Below are 16340 nucleotides of genomic sequence, written 5' to 3'. Positions count from 1 at the left end.
TTCTTTCCAAAAATTTATGCTTGGGGTCATGTTATTCCCAGACCTGTTACAAAGTACTGAGGATGTAACGCCAAACATGATATGATCCCTGTGTATGAGGAAACTTAAATTCTAATACAGTTCCCAACTCAGCAGTAAGTGTGATAAGTGCCGTGATGAAAGCATTCACATGGTACAATGGAAACCTTGGTCATTTCTGTGTGGTAGGGGAAGAGGGTATCAGGGAAGGTTTGACAGAGGGGGTAACCATTCAGTTGAGTTGACTTTGAGATGTTCCTCATGATATGGAAGCAGAAATGGGAAGGTTTAAAGATCTGGGTGCCCTGTGGGCAGACACACAAGAGAAAGCCAAAGAGGTCTTCATTAACTTTGTGTTTCGGAGAAGTATAAGCAATATGTTATGGCTGAGGTGTGGAGTTGGAGAGGGGGAAGCTCGATGACAGGGTAAGTCTGGAAAGTTAAAGAACACCTTTTATGTCACATTGAGGTATTCTGATTCTATTCAGCAGGTAAAATGAGTTAACTGAAGGATCTAAACCAGTAGTAACATAATCCATTGTGAGTTTTTAGAAGACCATCAAGGCTAAAATGAGGAGGATGTATTGCAGGAGTATGAAATTGGATCAACTAATACAGATTTTGCACTAGGATAAGCATGGTATTAGAAGAACCTGACCTGAGGTAGTATTGGAATAAGGAGAAGAAATCAGATATGAAAGATGAGAGGAAGAAGAGTTTAAAGAATTGGTGACTGGGTACAAGTGGGAAGAAAAGGAAAGGGAGAGCATAGGTTGACTATGTTCCAACTGATACTATGTAGATGGTGCTGCAAGCTGAGAAACTACAGGGAGAATAGGAAAGATGATGAATTCAGTGTGAGTGTGAGATGCCAGTAAGAGAAGGGACATACAGCTGGTATTGCCCAGAGACACTTGTATATATAGTATGTGGGTTGGAGGTAAGGATTCTGAGCTACATATTTATGTGAAAATTGTCAGTATTGGGTAGGAGTTAAACTTTCTGAGAATGAGTGATGTCACTGAGGAAGGGAATATAAAATCAAAAAGCAAAATAAAAAAGGAGAAGAAGAATGCCAATGAAAGAACTTTAGGAAATGCAATATTGAGGGGCTAGCTGGGCAAAGGACTTCAATAGGTCAGTGGCAGAAGTGGACCAGGAGAGGGAGGCATCTAGGAAGCCAGGAGACAGTAAAACAAATGGAAAAGTCAACAGTAGTGAATAGTGAATTCTAAAAACAACAATCAATGCTGCAGAGAGTTCATGTAAGAGGAAGGCTACAAACAATTTGTTGTTTAACAATAAAAAGGAAAATAGAATATTGGTCATTTTTAAGAGCATGGATTTGAAAGCAACTAATAGTTAAGAAAATAAATAATTCATAATTTTCTCTTTTTTATTTTTCTCCTCTTTTTTAATAGCCTATGTATAAAGAGAAAAGGTAATATGTTAGAGCTAAGGTATTATGAGCTATGTGAGTATTTTTTAATATTATTTAAGGTCTGGGAGGTTCTAAATAAATTGTAGCTTGAAAAATGTACAGTTGAAACACTTCACACAACTAATATATTGGGAAGAGAGAAGATGACATAAAACTGATGGGTCAAAATTCCTGTGGAAGATTAAATGTAATCATATCAAAATGAATATGAAAACCTATTTGGATTTAATGAATAAAAATCATTGACAAATTCAAGTACCACTTTTCATTGCTCATATTAATGACAATAATTTTCTTGCATTTTTAGCTTTATTTTCTCAACTATAACATTAACACTTTGGAAGTGTTAATGGCATAAATCATATCTAATCAACTCAATAAATCTTTTAAGCATACTACTAAATATCAAGCCATATGGTAGATGCTATAGAGAATCTATTTTAGGTGCTTAGAGAAGCAGAAGGAATAATCTGAATCAATAATTCTAAGAAAATGTTACGTAGTGCTACGGAATATATGTAAGAGGCCACAAAAGCAAATAGGAATGAATAACTTACTGTGTTTATTCATGTGCCTATTTTGGAATGAGTTGACATTTGACCTGGTCTGTAAAGCTGAGCCCAAGTTTTCCAGGTAGAATGAGATGAGGCACTGGCTGGCCTTTCCATTGTGAGGGCCACACGTGCAAAGGTAAAAACAGAGGGGTGAGGAACTAGCTTGGTGCAGTGTAATCATGGGTAAAACTAAGAATGACAAGAGTTCAGAGGGAAAAGATGAAGTGTTAGTTTTGGATTGGAACTTAGATGAGGATAAGAAAATTTGGGGAATTGTCAGGCAATTGAAACATGATGACAAGGTAAACAATTGGGGTGACGAAGATGAAGCCGAAGCATTAGTCCTCGAAGGGAGGGGTGAATGAGGGAGATTTGGGCAGGTGAGGCAAAATGTAGGGTGGGATCCTACTGTGCAGGGCTTTATGTAGCATGCTAAGAAACTTTGTTTCTTTAAGGAAGAGATTAAATTTATATACATTATAATGTTCACTTTGGAGGGAGAAAGAAGAATGTATTGTTCAAGGTGACTATTACTGAGATTTCACAATATAGAGGTAAACATTTACAAGTGACAAAACCTTAGAGCCTTTCTATAACACTGTATGGAACTGCCGTACGAGGTGAATATTAATGTGGGATTTGTTGGGTGGATGAGAAAATGACTTGAAACATTCAGCACTAGAATGAGAGTCCTTAGGCAGAACTTCTGTCTCCATCACTTACTAGCTATTCAACCCTAAGCAAATGAAGTAACTCCTCAGTGCTTCAGATTTCTTATCCAATTAAGGTCAAAAATAGTGCCCTCTTGAATAATTTTTGGGAGATTGAAATGAAATAGCACAGCATCTATAACACCCTTGATAAGTATTATTATCAGATGCTATATGTTCTTGAGTAAGTTAGCTAAACCTTCTGGGACTCAATTGCCTACCTGTGAGATGCGGATGACAATAGCATCTACCTCCTACAGTCTTCATAAGGAGAGATGAGATCATTCATAAAACATGTATCTCAGTAACTCATGGAATATTAGCAACTGTCATTAATAGTGGTTTTGAATTATACATATTTCAGAAATGAAATTCCTTGATTGGGATATAAAATTGACTCACCTAAATTTTACTCAAAAGAAAAAATACAATTGAGTTTCTAAATCTAATCACTGTAAATAAGAAACTTGGCATATTCTGGAAATAATATACATTTTCAGATGTGTATTCTATTGAAATTGTAGGAAGAATAATACCATTTTGCTTTTAGAGAGAATGTAACTAGCAAATACTTGAACTGGACTCATAAAGAAAGGAAACATGCATTCTTATGAACACTGAAAAATGCTCTCAACCCAAGGGCCTCAAACACCCTCCTATGAGGAGGTTTACTATGTGCCATGTGCAAAGATTAAGGAAACAAGAAGTTTCTAAAAAACATTTAAAAATTCAAAAATACATCCAAAGATCAGATGTAAGCTAGCAATAATTGAAAAATATTAAAAGAACAGTGAACTAAAGAATGAGATATGTATTTTCTAAAATGTTAGCCCCTGTTTTTCTGAGTCCTGGTTCACAGGAGAGTTTACAAAGTGTGGTGTTAAGTGTGGCAATTTAGTGTAACTAGTTTGCACAGGGTGGCTTTATGCAAATTATTTAATTCTCTTTGTCTCTCCCAGTTTTTATGATCCTTTCCATTTTGGAGGCATACTAATTGACTAATTTAGTAATGTCTGTTTCATTTCTTAGAGGCCCAGAGAATGGAGGTGTGGAGGTGTGTACAATTTTCCCTCTCTAACGCCTGGTGAAGAGTAACTGGTTTAGTGTGACAACTTTCTTCATCCACAAAGTTTCTCATAGCTACAAAGGAATTTGTATTTAAAACTTGACCTTAGCCTTTTATAGTATAGTTATAGTAAGAGAATACAGAAGATGACTGGTTTTTTTCTATATATATCTTATTATTCCTAGGGATGTTTATATCATTCCTTTGCCTGTCCACACCTTTTTCTGAACATGCCTCGGGAGACAGCATAGGGTTCTCTTCCAAAAAACAAAGATGCGATGAAGCCAAGCCAAACTGAAGCAGCTTATTTTTCTTATTTCTGGGTGGGGGTAGTCTCTAGAGAGAGACCTCATTGTAATCAGGGGCCTTGGACTAAAACTCAGGAATATTAAACCCACACTTAGGGAAAAATACCCAGAGAGGGAAAAAGAAAAAGTGAAGCTTGCAACTTTCTTTCCATCTGAAAGTTTAGTTTCTTAGAAATAACCATACTTGTTATAGAAACTCCCTAGGGTTGTGTTTCTCTGGGTCTTTAGCTAAAACAGGAAGATATTTTGAATACTTAGGGAGAAGGCGGGGAAGGGAAGAAGAGAGAAGGAGGGAGAGAAAAAGAGAGAGAAAGAGAAGTCAGAGTAGAAAAATTCCCAAATGATCAAGATGATTGATTTCCTTAGAAGTTAATTTTTTAAACTTTGTTTCCTTAACAAAAGACATGCTACATTTCTTTCCCATTCTGTCCTAGAAGCAGCTTTAGGAAGGACTGTGTATTTATTCTTTGCATGGATATAATTATTATTAAATAATGTTTTAATCCCTAAAGTCCATGCCTTCACTTCACAATAAAAATTAAAGTTTATGCTTATTAATCCTTTGGACAGAAAATCAACACCTTCCTTACCCCTAATATTATATACAGGAAAACACTTTTCTTAAAGAATAAATAACTTGGTTGATTTCATAGTGTTTATTCTTTACCTTTGTATTACTTGTAATTTGTCCAAAGAAATATTAATCATAAAAAGGGACACTAGTTTTTAAAAATTATGCCCTTACATGTGTATTAATATAAATAGGTCTGAGAAGGGGGAGACAAGCATGTAACAGATACTTATGTATAATAGACACATTCATTCATTCATTCATTCATTCATTCGACATTAACTGGATGTATTTCAACTAATGTTCTATGTGCTAAACAAACAATATTCTTTTAATGACAGAACTTGCTTTCTACTGGGTAAGGCAGATGTAAACCAAAAGAAATAAGATATATACTATATCTGATGGTAATAAGAGACATGGAGAAAAATAAAGCTACCCTGGTGGCTGGTCCACAGATGCACATGTATCTCTGGAATGTAGAAACATCCACCTAGTTGATGTTCTTTGGCTGTGTAGAACTTTAAAAAGTCCTGGGGTTTTGGAGACGTTTCTGCTCTTGTTTGTTTATGCTCTGCTAATCTGAGATACTCTAAATGTCAATGTCTTGGGAAGTCAGAAGTTTCCAGGAAAATTTAGACCAGACACATAGGCCAGATCTCTCAGATCTCTTCAAGATTCAGAATCCCACGTCAGTGGGTAGAATCCAGTACAGCTAGGAGATGAATTTACCGAGTCTGCCCTCTGCTGACAGAAAGATTGATGAAAAGTCAATAGATTTAAATTAATCAATGTATAAGGTTTCACTGGAGATAATCTGTGCCTTTGTAAAAATTAGGTAGTTTAGGTAATATTCATTTTTTTAATGATTTCATTCTTCATTCATTTATTCATTCAAATATGTATTTGACCCTTCTGTACCAGGCTCGATTTTCAGTACTGGAAATACAATGCTGAACAAGATAGACAAGACTTTTAATGAAGCATACATCCAAGGGGGAGGAGATAGATAAAAACAAACAAAAATCATGAACATGACACTTAATAATCTTATTTTTAAAAAACATACACAGTGGGGTAATGTGCTAGAGATGGACACCTGGTCCTCCCCTAAGGATGTGCCATTTAAACCTAAAGCTGAATACCTGGAAGTAGCCTCCCCATAAACCCAGCTGTGGATTAATTGATGCTGGGGAAGAGGCAGAGTTAACACAAAGGCACTGAAACTGGGACAAGCTTGTTTGTTTCAAGAATAAACAGAAGCCACAGTGAGTGGAGCATTTGCCTGAGGGCAGGGTGGTACAGAAAGGGATGAGAGGACCAGGTAGGGTCTAGATGAAAAAGGGTCTTACAGAATTTTATTCTAAGTGCAATAAAGCTATTGGATGTGTTTAGTTTAAGTTGGGAAGTACTATAATCAAACTTTCATTTTTAAATTAACATCAACTTGAGTCTTTATGGAAAGTGATTTGGATTTTATTAGAATTGTAATGCTAGCCATTGAAAAATTTTTAAAGGAGATGATTATTAAGAAAAAATTAAGAATCACATTTTAAAATGTATGAATGCCTGCTCCATGATTTCCTACTAGGTTGTAAATTCCAAAGGACAGTGACAATATTTTCTACTTCTACATATCTTTACCACTTCCCATTCCCTGTTTGTAAATAATAGTTAGTATTGTACAAATTTCTATAGCTAGAATACATTCTGTGGTGGACTTTTCTAAAAAGGACATGAACTTACATATCTTTAATTTTTCTGTCTTAGAATCTGACTTGAATTCCCAGTAAAGTTAGACTCACAAGTCATGAAGAGATCAGTGTGTTTGAGGGTTTCTCTCTCCCTTTGTCTCATTTTAATCACGAAGCTGGATGCGACCTGCACTGGTTAGGGGTCCTCCTTGTCAGCTCTAACAAGAGGTCATTCAGATCAGTGACTGACATCATTAGGTGATGGGCCTATTTTCCACTAAGTGGAGCCCCTAAAATTACCACATGGTAAACTTGTGGGAGTGTGGGCAAGAGATATTGTCTATAGCTTTTTTATTACTTAATTGGCTCGCAATTGAGATAGCTTGGATCTCTCTCTTGAGAAATTGATGGTCGTGTTTCCATCTCTTTTGGGAAAGCTGTAATTTAATGAACAAATAAAATCATTATCAAAGAGGAACTTTTGACAAAGAAATCCCCAAAAGAAACAGTAAAATGATCGTTTCCCTTTACTGAAAAAAGTTTGTTTTTTGGGAAAAAGCATTTATGGAAACTTGGGAGAGATTGTGTTTTGCAAAAGTGATAGAAAATTAATTTCATCTCTTCTCTGATGTTGTAAAAAATTGTTCTTTGTTAAGACATTTATATGAGAGTCTTTTATAACTCGTATTTTGACATGAAAAAAGTTATATAAATGACTATATAAAGGTAACAGGAATGCACGACTTGATTACTACAAAGCAGGCCCGGGTGGGTGTGGGGAACAGAAGTGGGTGGGGCATGTGAGAGGATCCAACCCTGGTAAGTCAGGCTTGGCCCGCAGGTTTCGGACAATGTTTTTCTGAGGACAGAAGGAATGTGATCTAGTCCCTGATTACTGTTGTCCTGTAGAATGTGCCCTTTCCCAGAACCAGCTCCTCTCTCGCTTGAAGCTGACATGCATCCAAGAGGATGAAAAAGTGAAACCCTGCCTTTCCTTTATTCCCTGCAGAGAATCCGCCTCCCTCTTCGGCTTGGCGTCCAGTGGCCTTGACCCTGCTCCTTTTGTGCCTGGTGCTGCTGATTGGCCTGGCAGCACTGGGGTTTGTGTGTAAGTCTGCACTCTGACTTGGGGGAGGATCCAGGCTCCAAGGTTTGTCTAGGAAGAGAAAGATTCGTTATGGAATATTTCTTTACACTTTAATTCTACAACCTATGAATAATTCAGTGTACCTTATTCTAAAGTATCTATTTAAACAGTGAGCAGTGAAAGAAGCATTAAAATACAGAAATCATTTGTCAGCTGGACTTTTATATTCTTTTTGAGATAAGAAGTTTTTTATCTCTTTGTTTATATGCCAGGATTTAAAATCAAATATTTTTAATAAGCACATGCTTCAACTCCTTCCTTTCCACAAAAGAGTTGAGGCAGTGGTCGTTACCCTTAGCATGTCTGTCTCATTGGGCTGATACAGAGGGAAGAGATTTCCTTTATATCCCAGCTCCGCAATATAAGGAAGACAGTCCACGTCCTTAATCACCATATTTTTCAAAAGGTCCAGGAAGTTATAAAATCATTTTGCAAAAAAGCCTACGAAAGTTAAAAAGGAAAAATTCATGCATAAGGTCAATTACAAACTAGTAAGGACAAGTTCAAAAACTTAAAAAAGGAAGTGGGCACATTTTCTTCATCGGATCAAGACACTACAGCAATGTTTCCCAGAACGGTTGAAGAAGGTGGTGCAAGATAAAAGGTTACATCAAAGAGCAGGTTTTAATATCAAAAATTTGATTCATAGGAAATTTTCAAACTTTTGTTATCTTAAACTTTATAATTACAAAATTAATGTTTTTACCCTGACCCCAAAATTTCTATTTTATTTTAATATAACTATTATTTTGCAACCACCATTCATTTTAGGGATGTAAAGCAATGCTCATGATTCATAAAGGTCTTTTATCTTAAATTTGAGACCCCGGATTTTAACCCTAAGTGTGGAAATATTTTAGCCAAGTGATATTAACTTACTTATTCTCACTGAGCCAAAGTGCAAGTGTGCAAAAATATAGAAATGGTAATATGACCATTTTAATGACTGAAGGAGGTAACAATGCACATTGTCAATTCTCAATGTAATGCTCAAAAAATGCATGGATTTGTAGTTTAGTGTTGAGTACTGGTTTGAGAATATACACAAATATTTATTAAACAGTAAATATGATTAAGGAATTCATTCCTGAAGTTAGAAACTGTTACTATGACTCCACATAAGAAAGCATACTTGGAAAATTTATTTGTCGACAAAAATAGTATTTAGTATGTACTACATTCCAACCTTGAATATATGTAATATAAGATCTCAGAACCTGAGATCACAAACAATATACTGTTTTATCTTTTTCATATGTAGAAAATAGAAATAGAAATGAAGAAATAAACTGTCTAGTCTGACTTGGTAACTTGGGTTAGTTTTTCAGTTCTACCAGCTCTCCAATACTCAGAAAGACAGCATTTCTACGATGGAAGAAAATTTGGGGAATCTCTCTCAACAGTTACAATCTCTCCAAGCCCAGAAAAGGAAGCTTGTTGAAACTCTGCAGCGTGTGGCTGAAAAATTCTGTCGTGAGCTCTATAACAAAACTGGAGGTGAGTCCTGGTCACTGGGCTCCCTCTGCCCTCACGACATCTGTCAACGTAGGGCTGACTTTCCCATCAGTGTACCAGGGAACCAATGTATTAATTAAATAGCTGCATTATTTAACTAGGTGTCTGACAAACTTAATACTTTGAGCATACAGATTGTGTCCGGTTATTGGGATCATTTAGCTCAAACACATCTGTACAATAATACATGAAGGGATTCTTAAAATTCAGACATTTCAGACCATGCAAGAGCCCTATGATGTGAATGTATCTTCATATTCAAGGAATAATAAGGAGCCTGTTACCTGGAGGGAGTGAGTAGAAGACCAATAGAAAGTGAGGTAGGTATTATTTATGACATCAGGGGACATTGTAAGGGATTTGGCTTCTACTTTGAGCAACATGAGGATTCATTACATGTCTGATGTGAATTTTTAAAGTCTCCCTCTGCAAATATATTGATAGACTGGAAAAGGGAAGGATAGGGACAGATAAACCATATGAGATGACTATTGCAGCAATCCAGGTAAGAGATATCAGTGGCTCAAACTAGAATATGACCAGTGGAGATGAGCACATGATGGAATAAATGGGTTGTGAGGGAAAAGGGTTATGACAGCCAAAGGTAGCTCCAAGGTTTTGGGGCAAAGCAACAAGCATAGAGGTGTGATCAAGTAAAGTGGAGAAGAATTCTGTGGTTATAAAGGGGAAAGTAGGAAACCAGGAATGCTATTTTGGGCAAGTTGAATTTGACATACGTATAATTTAGATATCCAAGTGGAGATATGGAGAGGCAGTTTGGTATACAAGAGATAACATCTGGGCCAGAGATATAAACTGACTAAGAAATCTCCCAAATTATTTATTTGTTTAAAACTTTGTTTTACCTTATGGAATATTTCATATATACAGAAAAATACAAACAATAATATAATACCCATTTATATTGACCACTCAGATTTTAACATGCTAACATTTTGACACCAAATTGTTTTTTATAATAAAGATATTTTAATGGAGTTATTGAGTTCCTATCTCACCATACACCCACAAAGGACTCAGTTATGGGTCCCCAACTCTCAAAGGCCAAAGGCCATGTTCCCACATGTGTACTAAAGCCACAGCTGTCAGGGCTTAGCTCCTATATTTACAACCACTTCCCATAGTAACCTACCTTACTCTTGACCTGTGCACTTAATTCTCTAACTTTGGCATTCATCTTAATTTCTGATACGTAGAGATTTAGCATTCCAATTAATACTTGTCTTAATATTTATTTTTTTCTAACATTTTATTTACTTGTGTTTAGAAAGAGAAAAGAATTCATATCTTATTGATATACCGAGGTCTGTCAGGGAAGAGTCCAGCCATTGTTAATATAACAAGAACAGTTTGTGTGACATCTATGTAACCTAGCAGTGAAGGAAAGTGGACTGGAATGCACATGTGTGAACAATGACAACTTCACTGTACTAGTCAGGGGGTGTGGTAGATGCCATTGAGTGAGCATGTGTACTGTGTGGCCATCCATTCAAAATGACTGAGTGAATAGAGCGACGAATCTGCATCAAATTTTGCATTAAGCTTGAACATTTCTCCATGGAAATTATTCAGATGATTCAGAAGCCTTTCAGGGATGATGCAATGAGTGGAGAGCACATAAAAGTGTGGTGCAAATGCTTCCAAGATGGTTGAGAATCTTTTGAAAGTGATCCACGATCTGGAAGGCCTGAAATAAGCAGAACACTTAAGCATGTTCAACGTGTACAGGCTGCAATAAACAAAGATCTGTGTGAGGTTCCAAGGTGCCTACTTTTAAGGGGCCTGTGGTGTCATTGTCCTATGTACAATGTTTCTTGTATCTTTTATCTTCTTCAATAAATGTCTCTATTTTTCATAGTATATGGCTGGATATTTTCTGGACAGGCCTGTATATTGCATTAAAAAATATTTTTACTAGTATATAAGAGGATTTGGAAGAATAAAATTGCAAAAACTTCAATTGTTTCTTAAGTGTAATGCATGCTGAGTTTCTGAACATACAAAAATTTCTTTATGTATCGAACATCCTCTCTGTATACTGAATTGCATAGCCAAGAGCAAGGAAGAGCTAGATTCAGTATCCATGAAAGCCAGTAGTCTCTGTTTTAACTTCCACTGTATGCTCAGGGCCAATCACAATTCTTGGTGTATAGCGAGTGCTAGGTAAACATTTGTAAATATCATTGCCTGGGCAATTGAATATCTAAGAGAAAGGGAATCCATTCTTTATTGGCTTATCAAATACTATGTAATTTCAAGAGAGGAAAGAAAACAGACCTGGGTAAAAAATAACTTATTAAAATTGGTTTCTTTCCAAGAGCACAGGTGTAGCCCTTGCCCAGAAAAGTGGAAATGGTATGGGGACAAATGCTACCAATTCTACAAAGAGAGCAAGAGCTGGCAGGACTGTGACTATTTCTGTATTGCTGAGAACTCAACCATGCTGAAGATAAACACACAAGAAATCTTGGTAAAATCCTGAGTTTTGATCGGTGTTTGAAGTATTCTCAAACAGATGTCTTTGAAACAGCTATGCAAGAAGAATCTAGGCAGTCAGGGTTCACAGACTCTCCATTTATTTCAATCAGGGATATATATCAATTTATACACACTTATGTATATGAAAACATATGAACATTTCTCTTTCTCCCTTTCCTAATATGAGACATAAACCATCTTTTCAAATTCTGCTTCTACCTCTTTTGACACTAAATGTATTCATTGTTCTCTTCTCCTTCCTGGTCAGTCCCTTTTACATGTATTTATACAGGTTACTCCCGCATTCCTGCATTTTTTCCTTCCATTTCCCAGAATCACTTCACATCTCTTTGTAAATCTACCTCCCATATTTTTACATCAAATCTCAGTGTTCATCCTGTGATTTGAAAGTAACAGGTCACTTAAAAAGCTTGATTGATATGATTCTTGGTTTCAGAATATTAGTATATCTTCTGCACTTATAAAGACAAATGAAATTCTTTAATTTGGACAAAATTAACTGACCTTAGCATAGATGCTTTCCTCTTATGTGTACTATTATCTGTGTGAGGCAGGAGTCATGTGTTCTTATATTAAAAGTGTTGGCTGGCACTACACATCTCTGTATATGTATGTTATTGTAACATCTCTAGAAGCTAAACATTTTCTTTTGTGCCTTTTCAGCAGTTTGCCATGCCTCACAGCTACTCGGAGTTTTACTACTCTTACTGGATAGGGCTATCGCGCAACTGCAGTGACAAGGCCTGGCTGTGGGTCGATGGAACACCATACACTTCTGAACCGTAAGCCATCAGAATATTTTGTGGGAAAGGCATGGAATAGAGAGGCACTGCAGCAAATTGGTTCAACAAGCATTAATTGAACATCTGCTTTGTATTAGATACTTTATTTGTAGGAGGATGTCCAAGGATTTATAAAACTGCTTGCTCCTTAATGGCTTCTGAACCAGTGAGGGAGACAGATAAAAAGTGTTAATACAATAGTGGAGAAAGTTCTTTGTCTGGTTGCTTTCAGGAAGTTTCATTTCAGGCCCTGAAGTTTCTTGGAGCATTAAAATTGTAATTCACTGAAAAAGAAAGGGGGAGAAAGAGAGAGAGACAGCGAGAGAGAGAGAATGAGAATGAATGGATCTTTTATGGATTAATAAACTGAAGCCCAGGTTGTGATAGTGACTTACCTATGGTCACAAAACTTCACAACTTGTCAATACCCAGAGATAGTGTAAGACCTCAGATTTCTTGGCTTTCAGTACGCTGAAACAGGGAGCACATCTTTAAAAATGCAGTGTCTGAGGACAGATTTACTGGCAATATAAATAATATTGCTATCAAAAGTTAGTTCTACTTATATAATTTGGATAAGGGTAGGCATGATATTCTTTGAAATGTAAGACAATGTAATATTGATGGTAAAATATATTATAATTTAAAGCCATATTTGAAAAGATACCTCTCTTCTCTATGTACAAATAGGATTTATTTTTCTAGGAAATAGGGCATATGCAACATAATCATTTTTATTGTATAGTTAAGTAAACTGAGTCACAGAGAAAGTAGGTAATTTATCAGATAACTATAAAATTACATGTTAAAGTTGGACTGTAACATGTATCATAGTTTTAGGTAGAAACTATTTTTGTTGTTTTGGGTGACCTGATGCTTCTGAGAATGATTATGGAAATTGAAGGGCTGAAAAGAAAGCTTGGTGACTCCATCTTCCCTGTAAACTCATTCTGGGCACCTTTGCTATAATTTTACCAAGCTAAGAGTATTTCTTACCTACTTTCTAAGTTCTTAGTATTTCTTTTTAGAAATAAACAGTAAATAAATTAACTTTTTTTCTTTTTTAAGGTTTAGGATTATAACAGATATCACCAGCATAAGAGACAGGGACTGTGTAACCATCCTCAATGGAAAGGTTTTCTCCAAAAACTGCCAAGAGTTGAGACGGTGTGCATGTGAAAAAATGGCAGCCACAGTCAGGGTAGAGACACTCCTTAGCTTCTCTGAACCATTACGTGGAATTGATTAACTCCCTAGCTGCAACTACAACTTTGCACTCCCTTCAGACAAACTGAAGATCAGAAGAAAAGTTCGTCTTTTTGTGTGCACCTGGTTTCAAACTATTCTCTTTCATTTGCCCCATGTTTATACAACAATTCAACAAAAGCTTGAACCAAAGCAAGGTCAATGCAAAGGATATTTGAGACATAGGAAATGGAAAAAAGATCAGGAAAGGCAATCCCTCAACTGGCACAACAAGGATTTTCGTGTTTTTAGCTCAAGATCACCAGCACTTCTGAGCTTGGGAGTTCATGAACATATTTACCAGCATGAAGAAATCTCAATTATGTATCACCAACTGGTCCTGGAAACCCATAAAATTACTAGCCACTTTCTTGATTTTGAGATAACTTCCTAGTGTTCTTCCTTCTCAACATCTAATATCATTTCCCTTTTTCCATGCCTTCCTTAATATTTAGAGGAGTGAGGGATTTACACGGAAGAAATAAATGTATGTAACATCCTTTGTGCTAACAGTCAATTAGTCTATGAGAAATCTGATACTGTGCTACCAAATACACAACTGATTTGTGGTTTGTTTGGGGGTTTTTTGTTTAAGTTATTTTTTTCCTTTCTCAATCTCTCAGTAAAGACCCCATCTGCTGTGTCCATGGCCTGCTTCTCACCGGGCTAATTCTTTTTATTAGAACCTTACCTCTTACAAACCTATCTCCCTATGTCTATTTAAGATTCCAGTGATTGTCTCCTTCCCCAAGGAATTTCTTCTGTGATAGAAATATTGTCAACCTAGTTCCATGTCAAAATTACTATCCCTGATGCTTGCTTCAGAGACTGAAGACCAGAACAAAAATCTGTCTATTTATGTGCATCTGGAATAGTTTGGTTTTAGTTTATATTTTCTTCATTTGATCCATGTTTATATCCTCAGGTACTAAAGATTTAATAATAATAAATTAAAATAATGTGAAGTATGTGTGATTTGAGAATGGATTTGTGATTTCGGGAAAAATTCAGTGTGTAAATGGTCTTCAAAAGATCATAAAAGTCAGTGTTCTGATTGCACTTTACTGAGACTTTGGGCTCTACAAGAGTACTAATTATTTGAATATTTGATGAAAATACGAAGTCTTTGAGATACATGCTGTCCTCAAGAGGATGGTTTTAACAGTTTTTAAAATGAAATCCTTTGAGGCAGATTGCCATCAACATGTGGCTCAAGGTGAGTGAACTGAATTGCAATAGGGCAAGTCGTTCAGTCAGGTCATGGGAAGTGAGAGACTGTGACATACATAGCTGGCTTCTTGTGGAGGTGGCCCTCTCTCAGGATGGCAATATACACAACATCAATCATGAATTATAGATTTCTTTCTTAAGATTTTTTCTTTCAATTTTCTGCCTGTTATCTAGGAAATTTTTCAATGTTAAAAAAATTTTGTGTTGATTTATTGTGTTGTGCAAAGAGAACTGTATTTGTGATCATAAAGCAGAAATTTTAGATGCCTAATTTTAATTTATTATTATAAAATTACTTTATTTCAAGAAGCTTATTTCATTAAATATAAAGTGGAAATATTTACAATCTCCTCATGTTGCTGAAATGTTACCTGAAATGAGGTAAATGTGAAATTAGTCCCATAATTTAAATTGTAATATAAAATTTGAAGGATATTAAACATATGCAAAAAGCAGGTATTTTAAAATATAGAGGAGCACAAACAAGCATCAATAACCTTCTTTGGAGATCTGTGTTCATGAACAAATTGTAGATACACCTGCATTGGGGAACTGTGGATATTACTGAATATTTTTCGTCATGAGTGCAGATATTTAATGCACACAGTTAATGTACTAAGCACATAACAAGAAATATGGATAAGGCCTTTCATTTAAGCAGTTAAGTGTTATTTAAGCCTTGCTACTGAAGCAAGAAAATAATGGTTAATATGAGAAAATCAAATGATGTTGTGGACTGACTTGTCAAATAGAGACACACACATAAATTTTAACCCCTGTGTTCAGGGCTGGATGAGAAGAGTCTCATTAAATGACACTGCCTTAAAGAGTCCAGCTGCCAAGGGAGGGTATTGAATGGTATTCTCAATAAAAATCTGCAGTCTAAGGTGAAGTGTCTCTTTAGACAGTGAAGAAGGAAAAAATAAGAATTATTTGGCATTTTGGGCTATTTTTGAGCTTATTTTCCTCCATCTTTGCCCTCAATAATCCCCTCACCTGTATAACAAAACTCACAATACTGATCACACTCTGAGCAAATATTTCAAAAAACAGAAAAGGAGTATGACACAACATTCTCTCCACAATTAAAACAATTTTATGACTAGAAAATAATCATAATGAATTTGAAAATATGGTTTGCTGAGATCAATTCCCCATTGAGAATCAGAGAAGGCAGCCCCCATGGATTGATTTTTCAGCAAGAGAAGACCTTGTGTGTTTAGGTAATTCTGAAGAAGTTGCAGGAAAAGTCAAACAAGGAACGTGGCCTTTCCTGGTAGACCTGAATTCCCCAGAGTACACAATGAGCTCTTTCTTTTCCTGAGGATATTGAACCAGCTCTTAAAACTTATCAACAGGAAACAGGCCATGAGCCCTGTAACAGCAGGAAGTGTGAGAGAAGTATAATGAGAGCTTTTACTTCAGGGATATAAACAGATTATGAAATAAATAGGAAGTCTAGCAGGTTGTCTCAGGGTTTAATATATGAGAGGCAAATACTTTGTAAAGGGATTCTTGTCATTTTTGAAAAATACAAAA

General features: G+C 35.9%; 1 protein-coding gene across 4 annotated transcripts in view; it reads left to right on the top strand.

Annotated features, from left to right (window-relative positions):
- The window catches only part of CLEC1A (C-type lectin domain family 1 member A), a 35708-nt gene extending 21196 nt beyond the window's left edge, over window positions 1–14512 (top strand). For 2 of the 4 annotated variants that reach the window (XM_045839769.1, XM_045839771.1), the window contains 5 exons: window positions 7372–7470; window positions 8830–9006; window positions 11364–11515; window positions 12208–12326; window positions 13395–14512. In XM_045839769.1, coding sequence (XP_045695725.1) covers window positions 7372–7470; window positions 8830–9006; window positions 11364–11515; window positions 12208–12326; window positions 13395–13575 — 728 coding nt within the window. In that variant the 3' untranslated portion in view covers window positions 13576–14512. Of the gene's footprint in view, window positions 1–7371; window positions 7471–8829; window positions 9007–11363; window positions 11516–12207; window positions 12327–13394 lie in introns of those variants that run through there. The other 2 variants (XM_045839770.1, XM_045839772.1) reach the window with 2 other exon arrangements.
- Window positions 14513–16340: the final 1828 nt, after the last annotated feature.

Source organism: Phyllostomus hastatus, unplaced genomic scaffold, assembly GCF_019186645.2.
Source record: "Phyllostomus hastatus isolate PE091 unplaced genomic scaffold, TTU_PhHast_1.1 phas_contig_308, whole genome shotgun sequence".
NCBI classification, from domain to species: domain Eukaryota; kingdom Metazoa; phylum Chordata; class Mammalia; order Chiroptera; family Phyllostomidae; genus Phyllostomus; species Phyllostomus hastatus.
The sequence above is the reverse complement of the archived record's forward strand: the minus strand, read 5'-3'. Positions and strand labels throughout refer to the sequence as shown.